General features: G+C 38.1%; 1 protein-coding gene across 1 annotated transcript in view; it reads right to left on the reverse strand.

Annotated features, from left to right (window-relative positions):
• Positions 1-528: 528 nt before the first annotated feature.
• Positions 529-20657, reverse strand: part of HOMER1 (homer scaffold protein 1) — an 85447-nt gene continuing 65318 nt past the window's right edge. Inside the window, exons 7-9 of the mRNA XM_057363862.1 lie at positions 10942-11052; positions 9263-9343; positions 529-3710 (exon numbers count right to left, since the gene is read on the reverse strand). Of these exons, the coding sequence (XP_057219845.1) occupies positions 3522-3710; positions 9263-9343; positions 10942-11052 (381 nt within the window). The 3' untranslated portion in view covers positions 529-3521. The remainder of the gene's footprint in view (positions 3711-9262; positions 9344-10941; positions 11053-20657) is intronic.

A 20657-nucleotide genomic window follows, 5' to 3' on the forward strand; every position in this document is an offset into this window, starting at 1 on the left:
CAACTGGTTTAGCCCTTTATTTMTTTATTTATTTATTTATTTATATTTTACCTGAAAAATGTGTTTTCTTAGAGACCTTATAACAGCGTTTCTGCATTATCAGTTCATTTTGTTCTCCTCTTTCCTGGATATGTTGGCCAGGAAAAGGAACTCCCGGTCTTTAACGGACAATTTAATTCACATGTTTTACTTTGTCCACATAGAAAAATGCAATTTCTGGATCCATTGAGGCATATGGATTATGAACAATACACTCCAAAAACTAGCTATCCAGACGGGGATATACTTACAAAAATCTTTCATGTCAAAGTCAGGATTTCACAACATAACACACTAATGCAAAATCCAGTAGCACCTGAAAGATTAAGGTAGCTGCTGCTATCACTTGCACATACTTGAAAAAGATTTGAGAGGAAAAAGAGTAGCACATTCTCCAGAGAACAGCAAGTGTATTTCAAAATTAAAAACTGTGGGTTTGATTTTTTTTCTCTCTCTCTTTTTTAAAATATGTTATTTTGTTTTTTTGGGTTTTTTTTTTTGTAGGTTTTCCTTTTTTATATATTTTTGTATTTCTGTGAGGCTTATGGTAATTCTTTTTGTTTCATTTTGTTTTGTTTACAAGACTGTAGTCGCCATGTAACAAGTTATACACAAAGTGACTGCTCTCCCCTCCAGTGCAAGTTCACGGTCATGTTTTCAGGCTGTAATACTCAACACTGTTTTCTTGTATACATATTCCCATAGTTTCATCAAAGATAGATACAATGTACAGTACTTGTCTCTGGGACAGTAATGTTTCAAGTGGGAAAACCTTTATCTTGAAAGAGAAGTGAAGAGGCTACAGTAGGTATAGCCACCTAAGTAGGAACTTTAAATCACAATTTCTAAACACTTGCCTACTGTACATAAGCATTAAAAATAGTCTTAGACATAGGATTTTATTTATATGTGCACGTATGTCCACCTCATCCCATATTTATGTTTGGCAACTATTTGGGAATTCAAAGGTGCAGCCCTCAGTAATTGCATTATTAAAAAAAAAAAGAAGAAATGAGGCTTATCTACTCTATGAGAAAAGAAATTCTCAAATATCAATTTCCAATTTTAAATTTAATTTCAATAGGAAAATATTAAAAATGTGCACATCTAAATTTTTTCCATGTTCTGTATATACATATGTGTGTGTACTTATACATAGAAATGCTCATGTACCACACATATTCACAAAATTTAAGTGGAAATATTTCTGTCCACTATTTTTCCCACACATATGACATCATATCTTTAAAAATGTCAATAATAATATCATTAAAAATAATATTACATTTATTCCATCATTACTTTATGTTTTTTATTCTTTCTTCATCCTTATTATGTCCACTGAGCATTAACAGGCCAAATTCTCCTTGCACTTCCACGGATGTTATGCCAACGGAATGTTGCTGACATCACATCAAGGACACATCTGGTTTACAGCAGCACGAGTGACAGGAGAATCAGGCCCAAATATCCCCAGGAAAATTAAAAACTGGCTGTATCTGCTCATATGGACCTGATGAAGATATACACACTACTGTCTAAAATCCCCTGAATGATAAACATGTAGCTCACCACAAAGTTTTCAACCAATAGCACAATGAAACAAGCTCCCCCCACCCCTTTAATAAATGTGAGAAAATACCCTAAAAAATATGGAGAAAGCGTAAACATTGTGTATATTACATACCATATAATACATGACAGTTTAGCATTTAACCTAAGCCACTTCCCTGACTAGTCAGGGGAGACCTGATAAATCACCAGTTAAGGGAAAACAAAAAGGTATTTTAGAAATAAAGCATGTTTTTCCAATATAAATGACAACCCGTGTGTATTATATGGTATATACACACAGTACATACATGAAAACAAACTTATCTTTTCTAGTTTTGAATATCAGTTTCTAAGTGAAGAAATCCGTGTTGTACAAATTTAATAAGCAGCTAGGTTTCATGTTTAACATTCAAATTAATTTGGGGAGCAAACAAAGGTTCGTGCATCTTTTGACTCTGAGGTCTGACACTCATTCATACATTTTAAAAAAGCCCTCTTCAGCATTACAAGCAATTATGGCAAGAATGCACTGTGATGCAAGACACATGACACTTGGCTTACCTTTCAAAGAGTTGGGTTTCTTTAAATAAATCTATTATATAAAGAAATATGTGTTTGCCAAAAGTCTGTTAAAATTACATCAAAACAACTTTAAAACCTGCTCACTGAAGATAATTGAATTCAATTTTCTGTTTTTAAACACGTAGTTAACAGTTCAGAATATTGCCTGGTGTAGTTTCAATAAAGATGTGATATGAAGACCCATAAAAGAGTAAACGTGTCTTCAATTCAATTTGCTCTGACCATGAAACTTCCAGAAACAGCCTTTTTGGCTAGACACCTTAAGTGTACGAAAAATCCCTTGCCGTAGCTCTATGTCCTGAACACAATCTGTAGCAAAACAGTGCTCCCCATAAGCCATTACTCACAAAACCTCATTTTCATGTGACATTCTGAAAAAGTCCCCCGCAGAACAGGTTAACAGCAAATTGAACATTCAATATATGTCTCAAGGCCAGAAAACAAACAATTGGCCATTCCTTGTTATCTGTGCAGGTTAAACTTAAAATTTAAAATTCACATTAAAAATTGTCAGGGATGTTTGGGCATTTTTTTTTCCCCCTGTAGGACTCACTGTCCATCACTGGYTGGCTTCAAAATTTACTTAAGTGGAAGATACTATCTCACTGTAATTACATGGAATTAATATGAAAAACTAAACCTTACATTGGACAATATTGTAGAACACCAGAGTAAGCTCCATAAAGAAATACGGTATCTTCCAGTATATATGTATAGCTATAAAAAAAAAATGAAAAAACCAACCAGCCAACCAACCCCAAAAAAACAAAAAGGAAAAAGTTTATACAAGCAGTTAGAGTAAATTTGTTTCAATTAAAGATGCAACTCTCTCTCATTCCTGGCAAGAATAAATAGGTTCTGGCACTGCTTCTCCACAGTGCAACATATCCTGAGAAATTATTAAGAACAACGAAATACAGGGCTGTCATCACTAAGTTCTTGCACAAAACACAGCAGTTAAGAATCTTAAATAAAACAGCTCTGATAACCTATATTTTATCTATCACAAAACAGGGTGTGTCCTAGGACACTGCTAATTCTTCAATCACTGATAGTTTTAGAAAAAGATTGTATTCAATTATTGTTAGTATCGTTCACTTTATCTGTGGCCAATAATGTAAAAGGAGGTAATTTGTAATTCAGGGGCCTTTTGTTTGGCTTTTTTTTTCTTCAACTGGCTACAAGCTGAATTCTAAATTTTACATTGAATTACAACTGAAATTTATAACAATACCTCTCAGAGGAGCGTTTTCCAATTTTGTGCAACTTTGATGCAGAGCCCAACACAGTCTTATGAAGAGAGACAGTGCATCTTTAAGCTGATTGGCACTGAAATCCCATTTTCTTTAACTGCACTCTATTAGCTTGGCCAAGTTATCTCGTAATTCTGTTAGTTCAAATATTTTTCCATCAAGAATTTCTAAAAGTGTCTTCAAGTTATTGCGAAAAGCTTCTTGCTCATTCTGACTTTTCTCCAGACGTTGCTCTAGATCAGACAGCTGTCCTTCCAGGTCTTTGTTTCGAATTTCTACTTCCTTCAGAGAAAATACATAACATGTTAATGTGTTGTCTACAAACACAATGCAGTCCTGCTGGTACTCATGTGCTATTTTTGTCAAATACTTCTTAAAATAATTTATGACCCTTTASAGTTTTCACTCAGCCAAAATCAAAATCTGAATTGCAATTACTACAATTGCATAAGTATTGCCACTTCCTCCATCCTTCCATAATGATCTGAAGGACCAAAACTTTTGGAGAGGGGCATCAGTGAACACATGATACACTTACTCAGGTGTGTTACCGCTTCTATCATTCAGAAATGTAGTGCCCAATGAAAACATCTTCTCACAGTTTACATGAGTTTACTTACATTCAAGTATGCCCTGATTTAGACTATATGAATTGCTCAAGGACATGGCCCTCTATCAAAAGTTCTCATTCAAAAACCCTTCCAGAACACTGCTCTAGGAACAGAGGAGAACCACCTTATTCCTGTCCCACACGACAGGCTTTGCACTCTAAAAACTAAGATGGGAATGTAAGCGGCCAAGCTGGATGTCAAGGTGACCATAACAAATGTAAAGCAGGAGATGGAAGCTGCACATCGTGCCCCACTGCACAGCACCCACCTGCTCTGGGAGCAGGACAATGCCAGAGCCACTGCTGCTGGACGGACCTGCCATTCCCACGCAGCAGGGGAAAGATGAAGGGGCAGCATGCTGGACACAGCCCAAAGGATCTGACCCGGAGCCAGCTCCACTCTCACTCACAAGGAGAAGCTGTTGGCATCAGCCCCTGGGACTCCTCACAGCTCCAAATGCACCAGAGTGGGGATGGTGCCAACTGCTCCGCCCTGTGCAAACCAGGGCCCTCTCTTCAATCCAGTCACAAATGAATCAGTCACCTGGGGCTGCACTAGCATATTGTTCTTTGTTCCATTCATTGCACGCCTCATAAATTCATGCTAAATTTTGTAATTTCAGTTCCAAAGACAGCACAGGAACAGTGTGTTTAGCACACCATACATACTGTACAGCCATCTCTGGAAAAGTGCACAGTGAATTCATATTTACGTATCATAAAGTTTTTCAACACTTCTTCCCTTTACAGTGGCTTTGTGCCACAAAGCTTTAATGAAACTGTCCTGAGTTTTTAAACAAGTTTTAAAAAGTAATAGGAAGGGAGGTTTGGCAGCAGCCACTGCTCCCAGCATGAGCAACTCCTCTTTCAGCCCTCCAACTCTCTCACTGTTTTTGCTGTGGTTCTTCTGTCTCTCTCAGGGCTGAGAAATATATTCCTACTGACACTGGAGAGATGTCAGCTAGCCACAGAAAACAAGCTGATCTATACTGAAAACATATTTGATCATTCAAGAGTAAGAGGTATGTAATGGCAGCCCTGTGTCAAAGTCCATGGTCGGAGAAAGGTATCCAGTGAGRGGGGTCTGATGGCAGTGACGACTGGGCTCTGCATCCCTGGCCAGAGGAGGGATGGGGCCAGGTGGCCAGTGCTCAGTTTCAGTTCCCAGCCTCTGTGGCAGGGGAGGGCTCTGGGACCCTCAGCAACGGCACAGGTGGAGAAAACAGAACRTCAGGACATTCACTGCCTTATAGCTGTGGCTGCTTGTGGAGCCAAGGATCACATCCAAGCCAAACTGAATGCCTCCCTTACTTCTTGCAAATGGGCAAGTAGAAAACTGTGGAGTTTTGGGCACTGGTCTTGACCAGCTGAGAGCAGCAATTACCCCTTGCTGCCAGAATCAAAAGAAGAATTAATTTGTTTAGCTCTGGACAATTTAATTGCCAAAGCACTTAGAGAGGCTGACTGAAAAGTGCACTTGTAGAAATTATAGAAATAAAATACACACATGCTTATCTAGTGAATAGCTACCCCACTGCTGCTACAAATGAAGAAACAAACTGGTTATAACCCGGTGATACCACACAAAGGCTGTCCTTTATTGGGTCTGCTCCTGCCTTCCAAGCCAAGTACTTGAAAGTACTGCCTGGTGTAGTGATTGCACAGATTCAAGACCCTTTGAGGGCCAAGTGATTACAGAATAGGACATCAAAGTGAAATCCAAGGTCCTCTCAGCTTTGCCAGAATGACACAGTCCTCTCTTTAGCTCACAGAAAACTGAGTGTTGTTTTTCAGTATTTGCTCATCCTGCCATGGCTTCTCTTCTAGTTACCACATTTGTGTGCTTTAGGAAGTTTCCTTGCCACTGCTCTTACCCCAGAGATATGGATCACTTTGGAATGAATCTATAGATACTTATATGGCTTATACACATATATTGTGATATCTGGACCTGAATAGAGCATTCTATTGGCTTGTGTCTAGCACTGAGGAAAATCTTTCAGGTTGTCAGACATTCTTAATAAAATACACTAGAAGCTGTTGCTTTTAATTTCAGGAAAATGAAATTTTCAAATTTACAATTGATCTTTAATCATAATTACCCTCAATTAGTGTTAATGCTTTCTGCAATGTTATTGCGTTTTAAGTTCATGCTTGCTTCTATTTCATATCAGTCAGCCTCAAAACTTGCTTCTTGATTGGAAGAGGTGAGAGGTATCCATGTAATGTAAACTATTCCCCTAGCTGTGTCATTTCCCTTTACTGGCAGTTGATCTCATCAACAATAAACTGATCCTTTGACATGTTCATGTCCTTTGCAGAACAGATTTTGCCCTTGGTTTTTTACCTTTGTTTTTTTTCAATCTCTTCTTTTATCAGATGCAATAATTTCTCATATTGTTTTCTCTTACAGAATAAATAAATTATTATTAGTTACATTTGTTGCTTGCTCTGTAATTATCTTTTGCAGAATCCAGTGCAAGGTTTGGAATAAAATATTCAAGCAATACACAACAGCTATATTTAGGAATCAGCCATATTAGTAAAGATATCCTGATCTGTGAGAGTCACACTGATCATGACTCATTTATGACTTCTCTACATTACTAATGAAATTATTAACAAGGACCCCAATACTTAACTTCCACACTGATAGCATATTGTTGTTCACTTCAGTTTGTCAGTGGTTGATTTCTAATTAATTCCTAATATGGGCATATCAGAAATGCAAAACACCTTGAAATAGTAATTTCTTTGTATAGCATTTGCCATAAAGGGTCTTTACCACAATATTTTAAAGTTACATAATCCACTTTCAAAGCACAAGAGGGAAAAATAAAGCACAAGAACAAAGAGTGAGAGAAACAGACATGAGCCCAAGAGAGAATCACTGAAAATAAATGATGTGTCAGGTAACTAAACAAATATGAGACAGTGTGAAGCTGTAGTAGTGACAGAGGTAGGGTGAAGTGGCTCAGAGAAGGCCAGTATAATCAAAGCAGGACAAGTACAGCAAAACAAAGTTTCAAGATATTTTACCTGGGTAGAATGAGGGCAGTAATTAAGTTTAAGCTTAATAAAAGTACCTTTTAACTCAGATCCTAAGTGATCTTTTAAATTTACTTGAATAGAACCATATAGGACTATTTCGAGAAACTGATCAGCTACGATGTGACATATGGACATATATATAAAATACATTCATTCGGTGACAAAAGAATCATAGAATCATGAAATGCTATAGGAGATATTAGAAGGGAGGACCTTAAAACTCATCTAGTTTCAACCCTTTGTCCTGGGCAGGGACCCTTTCCACTAGATCAGGTTGCTCAAAGCCCCATCCAACTAGTCTTGGATAGTTCTAGGGATGGGGCATCCATAACGCTTTCAGGTAACCTGAAGCAGCTCCTCACCACACTCATAGTAAACAATTTCTTCCTAGTATCTAATCTGAACCTACATTGTTTCAGTTTGAAGCCATTACTCATTGTCCTGTCACTACAATTACTGATGAACTCTCTGGCTTCCCTGTAGGCCCCTTCAGATACTGGAAGGTTGTTATGGAGGCCCCACACAGCCTTCWCTTCTCCAGGTTCAACAGACACAGCTTTCTCAGCCTGTCTTCACTGGGGAGCTGCTCCAGTCCTCTTATCAATCTCATGGCCTCCTCTGKACTCACTCCAGCAGTTCCATGTCCTTCCTGTGCAGRGACCCCAGAGCTGGATGCAGCCCTGCAGGTGGGGTCTGAGCAGAGCAGAGCAGAGGGGCACAATCCCCTCCCTGGCCCTGCTGCCCACGCTGCTCTGGATGCAGCCCAGCATTTCCATGGCCTTCTTGGCAGCCCATGCTGCTCTTTAGTCTTGAACATTTTTTCTACCMTCACCCCCACGTCCTTCTCTAAAGGGCTGCTTTCAATCACTTAAACATAAACATTCCAAAATGGAACTACTGACTTTATAAGGTAAAATTTTAATAAAAACTTACCATTTTCTAATCTTTCATCTCTTACAAGTCTCATAATTCTGCTTGCTAAGGATTGCTACTTTGTAGCTCACTATAACTTTTCATACGATCCTACAATGAAATTACTGCATTTGCTACTGCTAGAACCATTTCCAACTCTCATTATAGTGACAGTCTTTTTAGTCTCTTACATAAAAGCCTTTTCAGAAGAAAACTCATATTTTTAGCCTAAAGTCAGCAACAATTTTTGGAACAGGCAAGGGCAGGTGTACTCAAAACGATCTTTAAAAGCTGTTCAAAGTACTAACATACTTTGTACAAACAAATTGATGTAAGAATGGGGAAAAATGAATAAACTCATTTTGATCCTAAGTGGTTTATTCTGCAGGTAAAAATTTCATTAATGGAGGTTCCAATTCATGTAATGCATTTCAAAAAAACACCTGTGTAATGATATTTAAGCTGCGAGGCTTTTTTTTTTCAGTATGACTTAGGAGGATCCCTTTTCAGTACTTTAGGGTTGGAGCTATTTAATGCCTGAGTTTCCAGGTCTTTCAAAACTCTAAAGTTTGAGCCCAGAGTTTAATCCACTTAAGCTTTTGGTCAGCCTCATTCCAGAGGCAGGTGTGACAAGGAATGTGCCCCTGTGCTGTCTGATCAGCAAGACAAGAGCTCAGACAGAGAAAGGAGAATATGAGAGCACACCAATTCCAGCACCCTCAGCCAGCTGGCATTACACACACTAAAGAAACAGCTCCTAAAAACAACACAATCACCATGTTTCTAAATAACTCCAAGGAAATGCAGAAAGTGTGTTTTAAAAGCCTGTACTATGCAAGAGCACTTTAACCCTTACTTTTTCAGGGCATGTTTAAAAGCTGAACACAAATTCATCCCAGCCTGCTGATATATGGACAGACTCAGCAACATGCACAGCCTGTGGGAAGACATTGCTGTGAACATGAGAGCAGAACTGTCCAGGATATGTATCAGTGAAGGATGTCTGCTAACCTGAGAGTACTCTGTGGACTTGTAAAAGAAATGTGCGTCTGTTTCCTCAGATAAAAATAGCAATTTACAGCGGGTAGAAATTTTGATACAAATTCCTAAAGATCACCCTAAGCCAGCACTTTCAGGGCAATCTAAATCACACATTCATCTGGTACCTTCAGTGAATATAGCACAAGTTGCACATGTCTACTGCTTACTTGGTGATAATTTTCCCCTTTTCTCTAAATTAAGATGATGCACTATAGCTCACCTGTAACTTCTGGGTCAAAGAATCCCTCTGTGCCTGGAGCTCTCTGGCATTTTCAATTTCTGCTTTCAATCCTTCTATTTCCTAAGGGAGAAGAAACAACCTGGCTAGTAATGTGTTACCTTGCTTGGCCTCCATGCTGGTCATCTGGCTGCTGCTTCTTCTTCTGAGCAAGTCATTACAACAATACCAAAACTGGCAGCTGGCTACTGCTCATCACAGAACACAAAGTTTAAGCCCTGCTTCCAATTCCTCTGAATCACAGTTCCAAAAGAGTAATTCCATTGTGAATGAACAACAGTACAGATAAGTATTTTGTTTTATGAAACTCCAGGTTTTCTTTTCCCACACCAGAGATATGAAATACTTTTTTTCCCAGAAAATTGAAGGTCATTGTTATTAGAAAAACAAATTTATACTTTAAACTCTATTAGTATCTATGCTTCTCCATGTTTTCAAACGTGAATTGCTCATTATACTTGCTTATTATTATGTTGCTAACAGTAGGGTTGAACATCAAAAAACTTTGACCATTGATTTCTATAAAAAGAGAGTCTAAAAGAAATAGTACTTTTAATTTAGCATTAAGAAAGTAATAAGGTATAAAAATAAGAAATATAGATGAAATAATGAACTGGAGAGGCCTCTTCTTAACTTATTTTCAGGAGACAAGAATAGAAAGAATTAATGAAAMTAAAAGGTATCAAACTAAGAATTTTTAAGTACTCTTGTCCAAATGGGCATATTCACTTCCCGGAACTCTTGTGGGCAAGACTTCTTTGCAGCCAACAGCTCAGCATAACTCAAAAGCAAATGGGGAACAAAATGGGAAACATTACCAAGCTGAGCCAAATCTATTAAGTATGAGGGAGTTTGGAAAAAGCTTTGTTCCATTTTGAGAGGAAATTCTGTACTGTGCCTCTCCTGAATCCTGCTTGGAGACGCCTCAGAGCACTGAGGGAAGGCCGGGCGAGACACACTGCCCATCCAAGCACACATACCAATGCCAGTGGTGCTTTACACAGGGCAAGTAATCCTTCCAATGCCGCTCCTTTTCCATTCATAAAGGGATCATTCTTGATGTTTCTGTGGCACAGATCTGCTTTCCTCTGGGACCTATGCCAATCCAGGTGTTATTCTAATTCTTGCTGCTGTTCCAGGCCAAGGCACATGGCATAATGAATATCAAGTTTGAGGCTGGGGACTTGGCACATGTTTGAGGAAAGTGCTGGTCTTATGGACCATAAAGGTCAGCTCTATTAACAGAGCCTGAAAAATACACTGTCTGGAGAATGGCATTGATCTATTACTTGTTTCAAGACCTATTCTCGAGAAAAAAAGAAAGCATGCTTGCAACAGCTTCCTCTCTTASGGAATCTGGATGGCATCTGTGTGATGTTCTGTGGAAACCACTTATGACTTACTTTTGCAAACAGAGGTGTTTAGTAAAAGCAAACAGGAAAACATGATACATTTTTTGTTGTTACCCAGATACACAGCTGTATATTGGACAGATGCAATCATATAAATGAAAACTATTACCAATTTCATAAAACCTGAAAAAAAATTTCTTTGTAACATTCATAGTAAATAATTCAGTATTTAGCAGCCATTACAAGCTTAATATTGAAAGGTTTTAGAAATGATGTGATAGAAAAGCCAGAAATATTGTTAGCAGATACCTCTTCCTTTTTCTTCAGTGTAGCCTCCAACTCCTGTATTGTCTGGTTTAATTCTGTTTTATGTGTGTGGACCGCATTGGCTTGACTGCTCACACACTCTAGCTCAGTCACCTGTTGAAGTAAGTAGAAGAAACACATACAGAATTAATTTCAACACATTCAAGGTACTATTACTCCTTTGCATCAGTAGCTGTCTCTGAAATACACTCTTACTTCCAGAGATGTAGATTAAAATGGTGGAGCTGTTCTCACAAAGTTAGCATAATGTTCCATAATACGTTGTTAGGTAAGTGGTTGCTATGAATTCTTGGAAATAAAAAAATCATTATAGGCTGAAAAAAACCAATTAATTAAAACTTGCACTGATTATTGAAAGTTTTAAGAAAGTTCTGAATTATCATTTCCAACACAGTAATGGCTTGATGACTAAACACAGATGTGTCTGTCTAACTAACCTCTCCACCTGACTGTTTTTCATGTTAACCACCTTCCTAAGCCAGAATGTTCACACACTTCCTAGAAAGCCAATTAATGTTTCACAGCATCACTTTCTGACTCGGCATCAACAATGTAACAGCAGACACTCAGCCTCCAAAGTACAGCTGCCAGCTTCTAACTTTTCCTAGCAATGGATCTCATCTTTCAGTCACAAAGGCAACAGCTTACATCACAATTTGGATTTGCTCAGTTTCTTTTCTATTAGCAGACAGTGAACATGCTYCAGCTGCCCTTGAGTAAGTTAAGACACCTGGCAGTGGGATGCACTTTTTTATTTTCTAATCAAAACAATGCTAATAATCTGCTGCTTACAGATAAACAGTTTCAAAAACCAGTTTCTACACTGAAGAAATAAAATCCATACAGCTGGAGTTTATGCAGAAAAGTCTGTTCAGTTACCTCTCACATCAAATCAGAGTATTAGAGAACTCTCACACCATATGTCTACCTGGATGTGTGCACTCAAACATTTCTGTTTAATAACTATTTAAAACCTAATAAGTAATTTTTCTGCAGAAGTTATGAGCTTGTCAATCTAAACATATAGTCTTCAACAGAGCTGCACCATGTACTTACAAATCTGTGCCAGAAAACTCCTTTGAACAAGGTGCTAGCTAATTCTGCAGAGAAAACCTTTAACCTTCAATTTAACATTCTTGGAGAGGTAGCCATTAGATAGAGAGCAGACATTCTCCAAGACAATTTTATTTCTTAGGTAAAATAGTATCTCAGGGAATCAAGGTTGCTGTTCTCCAGCACTGATGTACTCTACCTAGTAAAGCCACTGCGATGCCAGTAATTTCAGATTCTGAACAATTTGTAGGCTCAAAAGGTAGGTTACTGCATCAAGTTAAAAAAAAAAGTCAAGATGAAATGCAAGAAAATTAAAACTCCTTTCTGAGTCACAGGCCACAAACCTCTCCTCTGGAACAGCCATGATGAATGAAGGTTCTTTTGGTGGAAAGTCTTAGATTAGACAACTTTGCACGTGACGGTTATATTGTAGARAATTGAGATAAGAACAAATTGCTGGAAGGAGGTAAAGGGAAGGAGGGAGTAGGATACAGCTTGGCAACACAACAGGCTCCCTCCTTCATTATTTGCTGGCATTGTCCCAGAAGGAATACCAATGTTCATAGTAAAAAGTAATAGTAATTTGATTAGTTTCATATGCCATTGAGATTACAACTGAAGTCTTAGATAATTTTCTCAAWTAAAAATATGTATCTGTAATTAGATTCCTATAATACTGCTACAATWTTCACCACTGCAATTACACAAGTAAGAAGAATTGGAACACATCAATGAACACAAATCTATGTGTACACAGTGTCTGACCTGGCATCTTGAAAGAGCAAGAAGCAGAGAGAGTAATTTAGGGTGGAAGGGGACTGGTGGTCACCTGGTCAAGGCCTACTCAAAATAGAAGCAATTCTGAGGTCACATTTGCTTGCTCAGGGTCTTGCCCAGTCAAGAACCCTCTGCTATCATGCGGAGCTGTGACAGCTMTGACACTGCAGGTTTATGAAGAGCTCTAAGTCCTTCCTAAGTTTTGCTGGAACTGTCAAGCGCATTCTCCCCTTCCACCTTCCACCCTTCTGATTTGACTTCTTAAAACATTTCCAAGCTGTCCTGCTGTGATGTTGAATGGTAACTTCTAAGAAGACAATCTCTCTTTTAAAGCTGTTGGACTCAGCAAGACCCACTGGCTCTTATCAAGAAGCAGCACAGTGAATGCTCACTTACACAAAGYGTTAAGAGCCTCAACCAGACACAAAAGAAAGCCCAGTCCCCAGACTACCTCTGCCCTAGAACCTCCTGCCTTGAAGCACTCATGCAGAGGCCTCTCCGTGACTAAGGAAGCATCTGGACTCCCCCTGTTTTCCACATGGTTTCCTCCTGGCTGGTGCAAGCTTGGAATCCAAGGGGCTGGTGAATTGAACTGTTGGATGAAATGTGACTGTTCTAGGTTGCACCYATTACTGCTGGTTAAAAACACCTCCTGCCGCAGCCCTGCCAGGTGCACAGCTCATGTGAATGCTCCCAAGCGCACTCTGGTCCACGCTAACTCAACACACTTACTGAAATTGCTTAAGCAAACACAGATGATTATTCTTAAGCAGAACAGACTGTGCTCTCACAAACCTTGTTGCCAGCAGAGGCAACTGCTCTCAGAAGGACAATTAATTACCAGCACTAAAAGGGCTCTGATGTTGTACTCTAGTCCAGCTTTTCTCTGGGCAAACATCCATCTCTTACTGCTTATGCAAGAAAATAATGTTCAACTGCTTTGTTTAATGTTGATTGAAAAATCAGTAAGCTGGGAAAAAAAGAACAAACTCAATTAAAAAACTGGGTTACTTTAATCACTCTTATTTAAATGCCCATTTCTACAGAGATCTGAAAAGATGTCAAATATCTTCATGCTTTTGTCTTCTTGAATGTACCTATAAAAAAGAAAAATATATTGTGACCCTTTCAAAAAGATCTGTAGAGTAAGATGGGCTGGAAAATGATGTGATATAAAGAATATGCAATTGAAAACAGAAGTAACAAAAGATAAAGCTCTAGGCAAAAATCTGGATAGCATTTACTTGTTCTATTTCTTGTTTCAAATTGCATTTAATTTTCTCATGACCAGTGGTCCAAAAATCATTGCAAGTTACTGTTCATGCATTACTTGCAGAAGGGGGCATAAAAGGAAGTTAAAGCACTTTAATCTGACCCTCCCACGTGGTATTTTCAGGGACACCTCCTCATTCAGTGTTTCAGGTTTAAAAGCAAGGCTCAATCAATCCTTCAAAGCCTTGCACAGCAGTATCGAGCAATGTACCTGTGATTACGCCTCATTTCCAGTACAGAATTCAGACTCAAAGAACAGTCTTTGAACACTAACTGACTAAACAAAGTCCTGYTATTGTGTTATCATAAGACTTCACTGACTTGCATATCTGAAAAAGTCAATACTGTGGCTTCATATTTGAGACTGAAGAAGAGAAAAGGTTTCTTTATTTTGCATTTATCATCCAGGATAACGTAAGGCAAGTTAAGGATTGCATGTAAGAAAAGCATTCTGAAAGGGCTTTTTAGCAACCATTTAGTGTGCAAACCCTTCTAGCACATAGATGGCATTACACTTAAGTGCCTAATTCTGTAAGAAATATATCAGCTGAAATATGGCAGCAAAGCAACTTCTTCTGAGCCTAGACCCTCCTAGCAGAGGCCATACTAGAGTTCTCTGGAAATCTCAAYCTAGGGCAAACAACCCATAAATACAGGATTCCAGGCAGAGGTTTTCATGGCAGCAGAGAGCCAGCACACACTGGGCTGCTGGGAAGACTGGAGTAGTGAGGCTTTTGGCCACAGGAAGGAGTAACAGCCTTGGTGTGAGCTTAAGAAAGTGACTGCCCAAATCTGAAGAAGATTGAAAAGAAAGAAAACCCTGGCCAGAATTTTACTTCAGAGGGGAGACTTCAGGTAGACAGAGGCAAAGAAGTGGGAATGACACAAATACTTCGAGTGGTGACCAGCCCCAAGCAATTACTGGCAGAGTGATTCCGTGCAGTGTTTGCTTCAGTTTCAAACCACATTCTTAAGATAAATTTGTACAATTTACTACCAACAGATAATAAAATTCCTTTTAAACTACATAGACAAATTATCCCAGCTTCTACAGAGAGGCAAAGAAAGACAGATGAGAACACAGAATCCATTGCAATTATAGAATAATTTAGGTTGGAGAAGGCCTTAAGGATTACTTGGTCTGATAACTAACCCAGCACTGCCAATTCCACCACTAAGCCACATCCCCAAGTACCACATTGACATGTCTCTCAAATACCTCCAGGATGGTGACTACACCACTTCCCTAAGCAGCCTGTTCTGATGCTTGCCAACCTTTTCAGTAAAGAAATTTTTCCTACTAACAAAACTAAAACTGGAACCACCTTCCTCTGGTCCTGTCACTTGTTACTCGGGAGAAGAGACCAAACCACATCTGGCTAAACCCTCCTTTCAGACAGCTGTAGAGAGTGATAAGGTCCCCTCTGAGTCTCCTCTTCTCCAGGATAAACAACAGCTCCCTCAGCTGCCCCCTCAGCTCCTCCTCAAAGGATTTGTGCTCCAGAYCCTTCACCAGCTCTGTTGCCTTCTCTGGATGTGCTCCAGCACCAGAATGACTCTCCTGAACTGAGGGGCCCAAAACTGAACACAGGGACCCAAAACTGAACACACAATCCCTGCCCCAGTCCTGCTGGCCACACCATTGCTGACCCAGGCCAGGATGCCATTGGCCTTCTTGGCCACCTGGGCACACCCTGGCTCATGTTCAGYCGCTGTCACCAGCACCCCCAGGTCCTTTTCCTGTGGGCAGCTTTCCAGCCACTCTGCCCCAGCCTGTGGCACTGCCTGGGGTTGTTGTGACCCCAGGGCAGGACCCGGCCCTGGCCCTTGTTGAACCTCACACCCTTGGCCTTGGCCCATGATCCAGCCTGGCCAGATCCATCTGCAGAGCCTTCCTGCCCTCCAGCAGATCAGCTCCCACCCAGCTCGGTGTCACCCACAAACTGACTGAGGGTACACTCGATCCCCTTGTCCAGGTCACTGATGGAGTCATTAAACAGAACTGCCCCCAGTACTGAGCCCTGGGGAACAGCACTGGTGAGTGCCCACCAGCTGCATGGAACTCCACTCATTACCATTCTTCTCTGGGCCTGGACATCTGGATAATTTTTTACTCATATTAGCAACGTATATACAGTGTGGTTGTAATCCGTTTTCTATACCTGACATAGACATTTTTTTTCTATAATGTGTTTTTTTCCCTTTTACTTACTGTAGACTGCAATATCCAAGGTTTACTAGCCCAAGCTACAGTGCAGAACAGGCAATGCAAGACTGAATTGAAGTATTAATTATGTATTTTTAGCTGATTAAGTTATATCCCTAAATGGATCGTAACTATGACTGTGACAGTATTATTCCATCAATTATTGAAGATGAACCTCCCACAAAGAAAAAAGAGCCCTTTGCTTTCCATGAGGAGAAGAGAAACACTATTTCATGGGTCAACAAAACTGTGAATAACTGCATAAAGCTTCACATAATTTATGCAGAGAAAACTTCCATTTCTTAATAGTGGACAGTAGTAAGAAGCATAACAGCATGCAACAAGATGATCATAAAAAAAATTCCAGTGTTGCTGTTAAGAATAAAATTTCTGGAAAGATTTTTGGTGTTAAGAAATGTGAAAATGCAGAAAACAAGGAAAATTGCTTTTCAAGGCTGATGCTGAAAGAACAAAAAGCACACAATGGTATTATTCATATAAATCACTTCTGACAGGAAATTAATTATCGTAGTTTTCCAAGATTTACCCACAGATAAAATGATAACCTGGGGGCAAGTGTTGTGCATTACCAGCTATTTATTACTTTTTTCAACAGAGAAAACAGTTAGAAGATTTTGCTGAAAAGGCCACATTTTTCTCTGTGGGCAATGATTCCTCAAGCCACGGAAATACCAAAATGTTTTCCACAGTTAACAATAAATGTTTTCCACAGTTAACAATAAATAATGTTATTTATTTCTATACCAATGGAAGAGGAACAACAACATATCATCTGCTTGATTTTTGTGAAGAAAGTAATGAAACTGTATTAGGAATCTGTTCAAATATAAGAAGTTTACMAGAACTGATGATGTGAGTTTCAGCCATGCATTATGATTTACAATTGATAAGGCAATACAAAATTCAGAGCACATCCCTTTCCAGGCAATCCAATTACCAAATACCTTTTCCAGTCACCTGGCCAGTTCATGAAACAAATGCAATGGCAAACACTGTACAGATATCATATTCAGTCCTGAGAATTTAAATCCAGTAATTTTCTCACCCTGTTACAGAGTTTTGGAATTACAGGATGCATTTTTTTCTGCAAGCTTTAACTATGTAAAAACCTTGTCACATGCCTCCACAAAGCACGTGTTTTATAACTTGCAGGAAAACGTATCTTAACGCTTTTGTTAGGATTTTCTAGAAATAAGATGGAGGATGAGAGAGTACTTCTGTGAAAGCTTATTTTTTTATTAGCGAGAGTGGTTTGTTTTTGGTTTTGTTTTTTTTTTTTTTTTTCCAAATTATTATCTTGTATATGACATATTCAGTTAAAGTGAATTCCCAGGGGAAAAATAAAAGCCCCTAACAAAATAGTCTTGGGCCCTTCCTAAATGCAAGTCTGCTCTAAAACCAAATTAATGTGAACTGAAAAGACAAAATGTACTTCAATTCACCATAGATTTACAAAAAGCAAATTCACATTTTGACTCAAGAAACATAACCTGATAMAGCTGCTCTGTCTGAAAAGAGAGCATCTTTTTAGTAAACTGTAGCTATCAACTAAAGGTTGAATCTTTGTAAATGCTAGGTGGATCATCTGTATTAGGAATCATACTCACAAAGGGAGATGAAAATATGTGCTGGATTTCAGAATTCCTCTGCTAAGAAATGCTCTGATAATCTAAAGACTGACAACACATACTGTTTCAAAAATAATACAGAACTTMTGATAGCTCAAATGGATATTACAGGACCTAAAATGTGCAGCTGAGAAAAAAACCAACATACAGTCTGAAGTAAAATACTTGTATTTTTTTTCCTTTGGTACTCCCTAATGGCATGCAAAGAAGGTGGTCATTTATTTTAATTGTAAACAAAAAGTACAAAGCTGCTATATAACCCCATGCTAATTASAGTATCTTAAGAAGAAGATTACTTGGTTAACTTTATTCTTTAATTAATCAAACCTAATTTATTCAAGATWTTTTCAAAGCTAAGTTTGAACTGTTCATTAGGAGGGACGCAGTCTTAAAGGGAGAATGACAAGAGATAGACATCACATAAAAAAGGTGCATTGACAATAATTTTTTGGATCAGACTCCATTCATAACTTTCTTCTTACCATGCTTTCCATCACCYTCCCTCACATTTCCATTCTTAGATAATGCTCTTCCTTGGGCACATGAAACCAAACCGTTCTCTACAGGAGTGACAGGGCTGCTAACAAAGTTTCTCAGCAAGCATGAAGTCCATGATATGGGCTGCAATTCAACAGGCAGCTTCATCGCATCACATTTGCATGTTCAAAATTGAGTTTTGGCTACTCAAGTATTAATGCAGCTGATGGAAAAATGGATGTGACTTCGAAACGGGCTGCAAAATTTTCAATAGGTAATTGAACAGATGGTTTATATGGCATTCCATACTTCTTGTGGAATTCAGCATCTGCTATTACAGACTATTTTCTTCAAGTGGCACAGAAACAGTCCATTTAAATGGCCATGGTTTTRTTTGGTATGCTCACGCAGTTCTGTAATATCCATTTTAAAATTTATTTTAACAGTAGTAAAATCACGGTCCATTATTTGTCATGTGGTTTTAATAACTACATAAGATAACTCACACTTACTTCATTCAGTGAAGGAAAGAAACAGAACACAATAGCCTAATTTTATCTTATTTTCTGGGAAATTCTGGTGAAATAACAAGCTAGAATTCAAGAGTTTACTTCTCTGTTCTTTTATGAATACCCAGGAGCCRGATCACTTCCCTTAATCTCTTTTTATCTAAGGTTTCTTTTCCTGAAGATGAATGATCTTCAAGGACTGCAGCTCTTATTATTATGCACTGGTGTTATTACTTTGTGCTATTGCCCAGTGTCATAGGATGATTTACTTTAGCAGATAGTATGCATGAAAAAAAATTAATCATTTTCACTTTTAACATGACAAAGACAGAACTTTGGGTTACTTTCCATAATTTATACCATCATTCAATCCTTTCCACTTTGTGGTATCAGGCTTAATGTTAGGGCCAATGCTATTCTGTTTGTCTGAAGGAGCTTACTTCAGGGTTTTTCTTTCTGTTACTAAGCTGTTCTAAACTCATAAATCCTTTTTGATGTGAAAAAGCAATGCAAGGTGTGTAGGAGTCTTCACCAGCCCCATGTAAGAGAATTTTTTTTGTTTTTGAGCAGATTAGAGAAGGCTGAGAGCTCCAAGTTAAGCTTGCGACTGGGCATCACATTTTCCCAGAATTATCTCTTTGTATTTGAGAGGGAAAAATCCATACATCCTTTTAGCAATTTCTGAAAAATAAACTGACAAAATATCAAAGTACAGTATTTCTGAATTAAGCTTACAACGTATCAGGAAAAAGCACAAAACATTAATTTATTTAGAATGTTTCACTCAGCCACATTGAATCTGTATTCTGTTTTATCTCAGCTCTAGGCATTATTAAGGCAGAGAATAAATGGAAGAAAGAAGCTGAAGGCCTCAGAAAAAGCAAACAAATGCAGGTTAACATGAAAAACTGGACTGAGAGAAGAGTAAACCTTAGACCTTCTCAGGGATGAGGGAAAAAAGGGAAATTTATTTTAAAAATACAATCAAAATCAAAGAAAGGGGCATTTTGGACTTGTTTCTGTATTTTGAAAGTGCAAATGGGGTGATACACAGAAAAAAAAAAAAAAAAAAAAAAAAAAAAAAAAAAAAAAAAAAAAAAAAAAAAAAAAAAAAAAAAAAAAAAAAAAAAAAAAAAAGCTGTTCTGGTCAAATTTGAAAACAGCTACAGAATAAAAAACGTTGTTTTAAATCAATGTACTTCAAAGATTACAACAAATACTGCACCAGACAGAAGACCTTATTTACCACAGTAAATGAAAAAATAGAAAAGAGATGAATGAGATATAATGTAAAAGCAAAGGATAATTATAAATAAAACATGATGGAGTTTATACTGTGAAAAAAGTATTATAATAAGTCAACGGGTAASACAGTATTCACAATAATTCTTTTCTAATATAAAGAGAAAAGTATTTATGTAAACAACACTATTTATATGGCAATTTATATAAAGAAGAAACTAAAAATGGAAATAATAATGCAATGTTTGCTAATCAATATCCATTACTTTCCCACATACCCTTTATTTTGACAGAGGATGGAGTTTGCTGTATCTTGCGGACAGATGACTAAGGCACCAAAACTTACACACAAACCTAAAGCATATAAGTAGTGAATACCACAATTACATTATGTATAAACCACATATAAACCACATTGTTATATGGTATTAAATTGAACTAAATATACCAGCTAATGCTGGCAGTACCAGTCTTGATTTTGGAGGCTGGTATATATTATACAAGACTTTGATC

The sequence above is a fragment of the Malurus melanocephalus genome, unplaced genomic scaffold, assembly GCF_030028575.1.
Source record: "Malurus melanocephalus ecotype Western Australia unplaced genomic scaffold, MMel_1.1 scaffold_31, whole genome shotgun sequence".
Taxonomy (NCBI): Eukaryota; Metazoa; Chordata; class Aves; order Passeriformes; family Maluridae; genus Malurus; species Malurus melanocephalus.